The 12,300-nt window shown below is 35.5% G+C and overlaps 1 protein-coding gene across 2 annotated transcripts in view; it reads left to right on the top strand.

Moving 5' to 3' along the window:
* The window catches only part of NME7 (NME/NM23 family member 7), a 176,383-nt gene that overhangs the window by 29,330 nt on the left and 134,753 nt on the right, over window positions 1-12,300 (top strand). For both annotated transcript variants that reach the window (XM_027868294.1, XM_027868295.1), the window contains exons 2-4: window positions 3,605-3,712; window positions 4,773-4,939; window positions 10,351-10,461. In XM_027868294.1, coding sequence (XP_027724095.1) covers window positions 3,605-3,712; window positions 4,773-4,939; window positions 10,351-10,461 — 386 coding nt within the window. The remainder of the gene's footprint in view (window positions 1-3,604; window positions 3,713-4,772; window positions 4,940-10,350; window positions 10,462-12,300) is intronic.

The raw sequence follows: 12,300 nt of genomic DNA, 5'->3' as shown, positions 1-12,300 counted from the left end.
GTGGCTTTTGTGGTATTTTTAAGACTTTACTGTTTGGCTTTGTTGATAGGAGCTTTCTTAAAACTGATTGTTCTTTGAAAGATCTTGGTAGTTCAGTTGTATAATTCCACTGGGTTTGATGCTTGTTGAATATGCCTTTCTTTTTTAGGCCTAGCACATCGTTGATGCTTAACACATCTTTCTTGATAAGACTGTGATAATAAAAGTTACAAACCTTCTAACAAACATTTTAAAACTAATTTTGAACATTACTCTCTTTACCCCCAAAGACAGGGTTTAAATGTTCCGTTTTCTGTGTCTTGTTACCTTTGTGTGAGTGGTCCTCCATATTTGGTATATATTCCTTCCTCCACACTCGTAGATCTGCATATATACTTTTGTGTATGTATCCCCATACATACAACGCCCCCGACAAAGCATGAGCACATGTGCACACACACAAACACACACACATATCTTTGTATTTATATGAATAAGTACAAAGGTATATATATCAAAAGTGTGTATCTATATGTGTGTGTGTATATATATATATACACACACACACAAATGTATATATGTGTGAGGTATAAAAAGTTTGAGAGACAATTTCTGGGTAATTGATAATTTTATTAATTGTGGCTAGCAAATAATTAATAAAAGGATGATCATTTGCTGTCTCTTGTAAACCAAAAATGGATCATGGCAGCCTATTGACGCTTATATGCCCTTGGAAGAGTGAACGTTCCCCCTTCCCCCAGATGGCAACCAACTGTGATTGGTTAACAATTAATGAGAAGGATGAATATTATAATAAGAGGCGGATCTATTCTAATGAAGTGCTGGGAAATATGTCTTTGATTATGTCATTCTTATTCCCAGACCACTCCCAGACCCAGACAATCTACACAAAGGATATACCTCTACCCAAGCCTGTAGAACACAATGGACTTCCCCAATTGTGTGGAGTCTGAACAAGATTAAGGAGAATGTTAAATCCAATCTCATTATCACCCCTATTTTTCAGGGGCTAATTTGACTTAGTACAGAATGAGTAAATAGGAAAGGAAAAAATCCTAGCTCTCTCCAATAGTAATTGGTTATTAATATAAGAGACAAATAATCATTTTTCTCATATATATATTCTACAAGTGATTTTATATACAAATTTATATACATAAATACAAATGTGTGAGTTTACATATGCAAAACACATATGCATGGTTATGTATATACACACATTTATTTATACTTATCTTGTAGAATTTCTGACTTCCTTCAAAAAATTGCTTAGTGGCTATCTCCTATGAGAAATCTTTCCCAATTTCTTAGAATTACAAAGTCTGATAGCATAAATGTGACCAATTGGGAGATACCAGACTGCCAAGTAACTCATGAAAAAGAAAATCCTTAGAGCTGCTGGAACTTCTCAAAAAGGGGCCAAGAATGATTTTGGTGATGCTAAATATATTAGAAGAAAATCAAAGGCATGGCAGCTTAGTGGACAAGTACACTAGAATTTGCAGCCACAAAATGGACCTTTCAGATCTTGTCTTAATACTTTAAAAAACTAATATAGGTCATTGTTAATTAGTTAAAATGCAAATCCTAATCAACTGCAAATCATCTTTTTAGACTGTGTTTGGGGTAGAGAAAGGAAGAAGAGGAAAAAGATCCTAAAACTGATTCAAAAGAAGGGATTCATATGAATGTTTTGAAAGTCATCAGAGGTATGAGTGATAGATATTCTTTCTTCTTCCCAAAGAAATGGAAAACTGGGAAATGAAATGGGAGGCTGAGACCATACATTTCTTTCCATCTTGGCTGAGTGTTCCCAGACTAAATCTTGAGCATGAATGATGCTTCACTTGAGTCTCTCTGATGCTTTTGCTCCATGTTGATATGAGTCTGATCTTTTCCCCTACTCTGATTGTGGCTAGGAGTTCTGCATATTTACTTTTGGATTACCTGGGTGTTCCCTGTACCCTGGGTGTAGCCTGGAGATGAAGGTACATAATCATTGATCTGCTGCTGCTACTGGGTGGAGAAGGAAAATGGTGCCAGGGAAGAGCATGAGGGTATTCAAGTTGCACTTGTAAGACATGCCCGGGGATTCAAGTCGTTCCATGAAGTTCTGTGGCTGTGAAACTCCTTCAGGAGTGAGACTATCCTTCTGTGTGGCCGAGCTCCTCCTCCGTGTTTTATTTGTCTTCTTAGCACCTTTTTTCTCTTATATTAAACCAAAATCTCTTTTCTTTTTATAACTTTTGCCCTCTGGTCCTATTTCTATCTTCTGGGACCAGGTAGAATGATTTCTCTTACACATGATCTTTCAATACTCCAGTTCAGCTGTGATCTTCTAGATGTGAGCATTCTCTTTAGCAATGCATATTGTGACCCATGTGTAATGGGCAGTCCTGGAGTTATCTGTGGCCTCCCATAAGTCTGCCAAAGAATATCCATCCAGCATACAGGTGGCAAGGGTGGGATAGGGCTTAGGGGAGTTTCCTGTTTTGTTCTTGGCATTTCATGGTTACCATTGGGACATGCAAGCTGGTCATCATTTATTTTTCTCTTGGTGAATCTGTGTGACTGGCTGATCAACATGGTAACTTTTTAAATATTTGAAGACAGTGATCATGTTTCTAGTAATAGTTATAGTAATAGCTGGTATTTGTATAGCACTAAGGTTTGCAAAGTACTTTTATTAATATTATTTCATTTTATCTTCACAACAACCCTGGGATATAAGTGCTGTTATTATCCCTATTTTATAGTTGAGGAAACTGAGGTAGAGAGAGATTAAGTGACTCGTTCAGGGTCACATAGCTGGTAAGTGTCTGAGGCATTCAAATTAGTTCTTCCTGACCTCTGATCCACACTATATTTACTGCAACACCTACTTCCTAAATTTTCTCCTCTCTATGTACACAGCTAAAAATCATGTTGAAATAAGGTAAGACAGTAACATAAAGGAAAATAATAGTGCACATATTCTTAATATTAATTTTTGTTTTTAAATCATTAAATTTAATTTTTAGTTCCAAATTCTCTCCTTATCCTTTCTATTAATTTTCTATAAAATCCATAATATCAAGATAACTTTTTACTATATACACATATATACATACACACACGTGTATGAGTGTATAATCTAAGCTCAGAGGGCAAGGTAATTACCTATCATGTTCTACCTACCATGACTGTTGTCATTTCATATATATGCACATGTACATGTACATATACATATACACACACACATATATGTATGTATACATATATATATACATATACAAACATATATACATACACATAAGATCTATATCTATATCTCTGTATCTATCCACACACACAGAATCCAGTAAAGGCAGTTTTCAGGCATTGAGTCCACCTGTAGGTGAAGTGCCATAATTACACACACATGCACACACACACACACACACACACACACACACACAATATGCTGTGTTCCAAGGAGAGAAAGATCATCTCCCTCTAGACTGATCAGTGGGCTTTTTAACTTGTGTTTTGAAAACATTTTCCACTTGATTGTGTTCCATGTGATGTAGTAAACAATAGCCCTTTTTAAGGTGAATATTAAAATTCTTAAATCATTCTTTTTCAGAATCTTGATGAACGATATGTTTTTGTGGCAGAATGGTATGACCCAAATGCTTCCCTTCTGCGACGTTATGACCTTTTATATTACCCAGTGGATGGATCTGTTGAAATGGTAAATGTATCTTTTCTTTGCTTATAGTAGAACAGAACAATTAATGTATAATTGTATATATTAATCTATTAAATTTTCTGTGAAATGAAAACTACATATAGAAAACTCCACTTATACAGAGTCAAGTTTTTAAAAAAGTAAGTATACAATAATATAATGTTGCCCCAACATCATAGTCCCTCAATAATATCCTCAATTTATATAATAATAAAAACTAGCAAAGTGCTTTACAAAGAGGATCTTGTTTGGTCTTTACAACAGCCCTGTAGGGCAGGTATTTTTATATTATGCCTACATTTGTATGTGAGGCAAATGAGGCTGACGAAGATCAAGTCTAGTCAATAAGTCAATAAGCCTTTGCTAAATGTCTGTCATTAAACTCTACTAAAGTCTGAGGACACAAAGAAAAGCAAAAAGCCATGACTTGCCCAGGGTCACCCAGCCAGAGTACCTACTTGAGGCAGAATTTGAACTCAGGTCTTCTTGACTCAGAGTCCAGCTTCTTTGTGGCTTCTAACCAAATCCTCTAACCTCACAAACATGTCAGAATTCCTACACACCAAGCTCTTGAAGTTTCCTTTCGCTGATTCTCCATTTATAATATTGTTCCAAGGGAACTAATTGTCCCCATGATAGTTGTTTTTTTTTTTTCGCTTAAAGTTTTGTTTTCACAGAACTAGTTAATGACATCAAGTGTGTGTGTGTGTATGTGTGTGTCTATTTAGGCAGGGAGGGTATACCTATATTAAACAACAGCAACAGCAAAAAAGAGTTTTATTTCATTAGAAAACAGTTGGTATGATTAAAAGGTTGAATTCTCCACAAATAATTATTTCTAGAAGAAACATTTCTATACTATTGAAAAGTTTCATGCCTTTAGAAAATTAAATAGAAAAACACTTCAGCTAAGAGACTTGAGTAGGAACAGTAACATATTCTAACTGGATTTTATGATTTAAGCAAAAACAGATAGCCTTTCTCAGAGAAAACAGATTTAAGAATTTAACTGCCTTGTTATATGACATTTACTATTTACTAAATACATTTTTTTTAATCACAGCATGACGTAAAGAATCATCGCATCTTTCTGAAGCGAACTGTGTATGAGAGTGTGTGTCTACAAGATTTGTTTATTGGCAACAAAGTGACTATCTTTTCCCGACAGCTGCATCTGATCGACTATGGCGATCAATACACAGCCCGCCAGTTGTGCAATAGAAAAGAAAAGTAAGAAAATAACTATGCATTTCTTTGTAATTCTTAAAAGCCCCTTAAGAACTTGGGAATTTAGTTCTAATTTCTCCTACTTCTGTTTGGTGTTTCTGAATTATAGTGATTAATTCCTTTCAGGAGCACTTTTGTGGACTTTTTCAGAAATTCATAGTGCAGATTCTGTGATTCTACCTTTCCAATCAGTTTAAGAAAGTGATTTTAGGCAATTTTTTTTTTCAATTTTTAAGAGAAAAGGGAACAACTTCAGAGGAATTTAGGATTTAGAGCTCAAAAGGTACCTTTGAGATAACTAATCTCATTTCATTTTTTCAGATGGGAATACTGAGGGCCAGAGTGATGAGGTGACTATTACTTTATGTCGCCCTAACCCTCCTGATTGTAGCCAACCTTAGCTAAAACTTAGGCAGAAAAGTCCTTGTCTAGTGTCATCTCCTATAAAGAAAATGAAAAAATGCAATATATTTAGGGTATTTCCTCTTCAGAACATTGCACGTTTTAATGAACTTTGCTGCTTATTTATGGGTACCATTGTTTCGATGTTTGTACAAAAAGATTATTTTCAAGTTTTTCCAAACCCTCACCTCCATCTTCCTTGTTCTGGTTCCTCAGTGCTTCAATATATTAACTTTGGGAATAATGTCGTTGACAATAAACCTTTTGTCCAGCTTGATTAACTTTTATTTCCTATCCAAGTTGTTTATCTATACCTTATGTATTTACCCAATGTTATTGGCTAGTAGAGAAAAATAATTTTAAAAATTAAAAAAGATAAGAGTATATCAAGAAATCAAAAGGCATAATTATCAATAAAAATACAAGTACCTGGATTGTTGGAGAAAGATTTCCTAAGGTAACAAACATCTGTGTGTTACACAGAGCCCTTCTGGTGTGATTGTAGAACAATTGCAAAGGCACTTCAACCTTGCTTGTTTTCTCTTTCATCTTCTCTGCCATATACTCTTCTACACCAATGCTATGTCATAGTGAATTTTGTCTTTTCTTTTCTTTTTAATAATTTCAGAGAGCCAGATTTGAAGGTTGGATACAGATAGTAGGGAAGTTTGACTTTGCCTATTACCATAGCTATTGAAGGAGGGTCCAAGAACTTTTGATAGATATCAATGTCATAGCATTTCAAGGTTTAAAGGATTTTGGCACTTAACTAGTCAACCCATAACCAAAAAGGAATTCTTACTACAGCATAATTGATAATTGTTGTACTGCCTTTGAGTGAAGACAGTTATTAGGAAATTTTCCTGTTTGCAACTTTGCACACAACAAGCCTTTATATGTTGGAAAATGGCTATTGACAAATAACTGTCTTCTGTTTTCTAGGCCAAACATCCTTAGTGCTTTCATTTGATCCTTATGTGGCATGGAGTTGAGACCTTTCACCATTCTGGCTGCTTTTCTCTGGCAGCTTGCCACTTAATCAATACCCTTCCTAAGCTCTGGTACTTTGTCTTACATATAATATACCAGATGTGACCTTCCTGGGGCAGAATATAGCAGTGCTAGTATCTCCTTATTCTTGGAAGTTGCATGTCTCTTAATGTAGCCCCACATTACATTTTTTGGATGCCGTATGAGACCATTGACTCATACTGAGTTTGTAGCCAACTAGGTACCTACCTCTTTTTCAGACAAGCCATCATCTAACCAAGCATCTCCCAAATTGTATTTATACAGTTGATTTTTTAATTCAAGTATAAAACTTTACAATTTATCCCTATTAAATTTCATAATATATTTAGACAAGTGGTTTTAGCCTTTCAAGACTTAGATCCTAACCTAGCTATCCTTCTTTGCTTTGTGTCATTGGCAATTTTGATTGGGATGGCATTTATGCTTTTATCTAAGGCATTAATACAAATTTTAAATAGCACAGAGCCAAGCACAGATCCCTGTGGAGTTCCAGTGCAGACCTCCTTGTTAACTTGTCAGGAACCAATGATGACTACTCTTAGAATTCCTCAACCCACTCAAAAATTATCATCCTCTAATGAAAAAGAGAGTCCTTCAGAATCCCTAGAGATTATAGACTGGCACAAGGGTTAAAAAGAGTTATCAAGCTTTTAATAGAAGAAATAAGGAATAATTTTGGTTAGAAATCAGATGTCTTAATTCAGAATTAAAAAAAAAAACAACACAAAAGAAAGCAGACCAGGAAAAATTAAACTCATGATGGAGAATCTCTACAAAGAAGTAGAAATAGACTAACACATCTGGAACATAAACGATACCAAAGGGAAAGAAAATTTGCCAGAAGAGAAGTAAAAGGTAGCAATATTAAAAGTTTACATGAATTCTCTGAAAGCAAAAACACGACTCCATTCTGTATCTGCTGCTCTGCTTGGTTTCAACTCCATGGAACAAGATGCTCTTGTCAGGTAACCTCTGCTGTCCTGGCTGGCCCCTTTGCTTTCCTGCCTGCTTTTGTGTGTTGTTTTTCCCATTAGATTGTAAGCTCCTTAAGAGCAGGGACTGTCTTTTTAAAATTTGTATCTCCCTGCTTAGCACTGTGCCTGGCACATAGTAGGTGCTTAATAAACATTTATTGGATTGAATTGGAAAAGCATCTGACATTGAAGGTAAGATAAGCAGATGTAACTTAAGTACACGAAATCTCTCAGAAAAGCATTATCAATTAAAAAATGCCTCAAAACCATATTGTAGGAGAATAATACTAAAAATTATCCAAATTTTGAATATAAAATTAAAAGTATTGATTAGCCAAATCCACAGTTTGCTGCAGGAAACACACACACACACACACACACACACACACACCCCTTACTTCAAACTTTAAGGTGTGTAATGGTGAAATTTCACAATTCCAGTCACTAACAATTTTTTGCAAGCATCAAGGATAATGATTTTCAAATATGAAAGAAAAATAATACCAATAAACTAGGATTATTTCAAAGTCATAAGAAACATAGAAGAAACGGAATAACAATATTCTAGAAAGTAAAGCCTTACAAGATAAAAACCAAAATAACGTCTTGTAAACTTGGGCCTAATCATCAATGAAAGAAGATGTATTTTCAACAAAAGAGAAGTAGTTGAGGCATTCTCACAACCAACAAAGAAAACAAAGGGAACAGATTATGTTACTTAGAAACTTTTTATGTTTTAATTGATAACTTTTTTTTAAATATTACTTCACTTTCCAAAATAACACTCCTTTTCCATCCAGAGAGCTGTCCTTGTGACAGAGAATAAAGAAGAAAAAAATTCAACAAAACTAACCAACATTTGATCAGGTCCAACAATATATCTCTATTCCATATCCATAGTCCCCCACCTTTGTAATGAAGGAAGGTGGATTCTTTCTTATCTTTCTTCTTTGGAGTCAAGCTTGGTCATTTGAATTATACAAGATTCAGTTTCAATTTTTGTTGTTGTTCTTTAATTTACATTGTTATAGTCATTGCATATATTATTTTCCTGGTTCTGCTTAATTCATATTGTATAATCAGTTTCTTACCTTCCCGTGTTCTCAATGTTAGTTGTTTCTTTAAACATAGTAATAATCTTTTGTATTCTTATTGCAGTTTGTTTAGTCATTCCTCAATTTATGAGGATCAAAAAAAATTCTAGCTCTTTACTACTACAAAAACATTTTCTATGAATATTGGACCTTTTTTTTCCTTTAAATACATTTTTGATACCTTTTTTTTTTTAAATCTACTCCTCTCTCTCTTTGGCTCTTAGAAATCTAGTAATAAACATGGAAACAAACAAGAAAAAAAGTTCATAAGCTGTAGAACTTGATATACCAACTTTGTCCATATATCCTGATCTAACTCAAATATTTTCAAAGGATAATGTTCCTTGTGGTGTCACATGATAATTTAATGTATCGAAAAGCTTAAATGAGTGTATTTTATTCTTCTTTGTCTTCCTTTTTAGTCAGTAAGGAAATTTATCATATTTTATACCAGCCATATGAATAATTTCTGGAGAAAAAATCTTTTAAGGAATCGTGCAGTGGGCATAATGAGATTTACAACAAAACAAAAGAAAAATTAGCTTCTTGTTTCTATTTTATCATTGTTTGGTTTCAGTGAACATCTTCTTTTTTTAAAGAGTGGAAAAACAAACTTCAAGGATGTTCCCTCTTGAAGACAGCATAAATTTTCCCAAAAGACAATTTTGCTTTGAAGCTTTGTAATGTTAGGCCCACATCTCAGTTGTCTTTTCCCCTTTTCATTAAATGGTGGAGTGGAAAAGACACTACAGTGCAGATCAAGGCAGTTGAGTTCTAGTTTTGGTTCTTCTGCTAACTAGAGGTTCGCGGTTGGACAAATCACCTAACCTTTCAGAGCCTCACTTTCCTTGTCTATTCTCTAGACATAATTCTAGTGCTCAGTTCTGTGTTTCTAGGATATCGGAGGAAGTGTCATATTTTAATTAGGATGGAGAATGTGAAATATTGGTAGATTACTCTCTGCCTACAAATGAAGAGTGTTGGATATAAGCTCATTTGTTTCTTTGTGAAATAGCTGTATTTGTTAATGCAGAGTTAATGAAGCCATTTAGCAATCCAATTTAAAATGAAAATTTCCTTACCTATGGTGAATTGGCTACATAGTTGTTGTAGTTCATCCTTTGTATTTGAAGAGGGCCAATGACATCACGTTATATGATGGGTGATGTTTTAACTTGCTTATGAATTGGATTGAAGTGAGGCAGTTGCACAAAGTCATCTGCCTCACTGTCTTTTCTGAAGTCATTGAAGTCCACTGGCAAGACAAACAAAACTCAAAAATGACTGGCAGTAGCCCGGGCTGCAGTGGGTGAACTTGGTGTTTTCAATGTCTAACCAAGCTCTAGGCGTTCCACAGCCTTGCTTCATCCACCTTCATGGTGGTGGTTAGGACAAATTGTTCTCATCTATCCATTCTGCCAGGAGAAGCCTTCACATGCTTCAGGTAGACACACCCCCAACTCACTGATAGGTTTGAAGCCTGTCAGTTACCCTCAGCCTGGTTTTCCTGGGGTGTGATTGTGGCACCAGGCATGTGAAAGCTATATGCTACATATACATTAAAACAAGCAAGACATGTTCGTGATGCAGTTAATAAGCTTTCTGTTCTACAATATATAATCCATCTTAAGCAGTAAGGAGACTCTTCAAGCACTAATGTTTTATAGTTTTAACTTTAGTACTTTTAAACATATAAATATTTCCTTAATAGGTATTTTTTTGTTTGTATTCAAAAACCCTGGCAACTTTGCCTATGGAGAATTTTTTAAAGGTACTTTTAAAATGTTGCTGAGTGAAATTAATTTTGATGTTCAAATTGTAATAATCTAGAATTACAGCAAAGATTATGGGTACATTTTACGCGTGACTGGTAAATTTCCTTTTTGAGAATTGTCCCTCATTTCTTTTATAGAACTCTGGCATTACTTAAACCGGATGCAATACCGCATGCTGGAGAGATAATCGATATGATAAATAAAGCTGGATTTAAAATAAGTAAACTCAAGATGATGCTGCTTTCAAGGTAATTTGTTGGTTGTAAGGTTTAGACTTCTTTTAAAAATGCATAGATAGCTAAACTTACCCTATCCTGTTAAAATGACTGAGGATTCTAAGTTTATAGAAGAGAAATCACAAGGGGTACATGATAGTAATTTTCAAGTCCTGAAGGCTGGCTTCTATTTTGTTTGGCCTGGCCTCAGAGGCCAGAAAGAGGAGCAGGGGTTAGTAAAACCTGCAGCAGGCAGATTGAGGATTGATCTAAGGAAGAAGAACTTCCTAATCATTAGTGTTATCTAAAAGTGAGCTCCCTGAGGAGGCCGTGAAGTCCTTTTCATTAGAAGTCTTCAAGGGAATGCTGAATGACCCTTTACTTGGAATGGTGTACGGGGGTTCTTACTTAGGTATAGGCTGGACTTCTCAGTTCCATTCTTTGTGTCCTCAAATGATCTGGTTTCTTGTTTGCTCAAGATCTTGGTCACCTTTATTTGGATGTGCTCTGATTTGTTAGTGCTATCAATAAAAAGGGAAGGGGGCACCCAGAGCTAACCCTAACAGCCCAGGTGTGCTCTTATCCATGGTCCTGCAGTAGAGAGAGTGCTGGCAGTTCAAATCTGGCCTCTGATACTTAGTAGCAGTATGAACCCGAGGCAGGTCACTTAACCTCTACTTGCCTCAGTTTCCTCATCTGAACAATGGGGATAATAATAGCACCGACCTCACAGGGTTGTTGTGAGGATCAAAGGAAATAAAGATAAAAGCATTTAGTACAGTGCCTGGCACATAGTAAGTGCTATGTAAATTTTAGATGCTAGAATTATTATTTCCTAACTATTAACCTTGTCTTAATGTAGACTAAGATTGCATTAACTTTTTAAGCATTCACATCACACCATTGACTCATTGAGTCTACAGTTAGCAATGGTAATATTTCATATTTATATATTGCTTTGTGGTTTAGGAAACAACTTTCCTTATAACAATTGTGTAAGGCAGATAGAGCAAATATTTTTATTTTGCAGATAAGGTACAGGTTTAGAGAAGGCAAGAAGCATGGTTTGTAGAACCAAGATTTCTACTGAGCTCTTCAGAGTCCAAATCCATTAAGCTTTCCATTACACCTGAGTAGTTACCTATGACCTCTAGATCTTTTTCATGTAACCTGCTGCCTTAGCACATCTTCCCCAGTCTGTACTTATACAGTTGACTTTTTAAACCTTTGTGATCCTTTTGCCATTCCTGCCTTCTCAAGCTAATTTGTCTTCTCTAAAAACCACTGGATGCTGCTGGGCATGGCCATTGGTCCCGCTTACTGGGGATCCTTCCTTACCTCTGCCTTGTAGAATCTCTGTCTTCAAATTTGATCTCGGGCATTACCTCCTGTATGAGATCTTTTCTGGTCCCACCTTCCCACCTCCCTCCAGTTGCTTGTGTCTCTGCCCCTGCCCTGAATTTGACTTTTACTCACTTTGTCACCATTTTGTATATGCCTGTATGTGTACAGATTGGCTCTTCTCATAGAATGTGAGCTCGTGAGCAGGGAATCACTTAATTTTTGTCATTGTATCCCCAGAACCCAGTACATTGTGGGGCACATAGTACATGCATATTAAATGCTTGTTGGTTGATTTTAGAAGGATTCATAAGAGAACCACACAGATAGAGCTATCAAAATAGATTGTAATATAATCTTTAGCTTCCAAAGAAGGCTTTGGTAAGTTGTATTTTAGATTTGTATTCGCCTGAAATCATTCATCTCTCTAATTCAAAGACTTGGTGAGCTCTTGAGAACAAATTATTACTAGTGGACAAATGTGAGACTTTTGTTTATTCAATGATTTCTTTGATGAGAATTTTAAAGAGG

Source organism: Vombatus ursinus, unplaced genomic scaffold, assembly GCF_900497805.2.
Source record: "Vombatus ursinus unplaced genomic scaffold, bare-nosed wombat genome assembly UNPS02014789.1, whole genome shotgun sequence".
Taxonomy (NCBI): domain Eukaryota; kingdom Metazoa; phylum Chordata; class Mammalia; order Diprotodontia; family Vombatidae; genus Vombatus; species Vombatus ursinus.
Note: the sequence above shows the minus strand (reverse complement) of the source record. Positions and strands in the feature narration are given on the sequence as shown.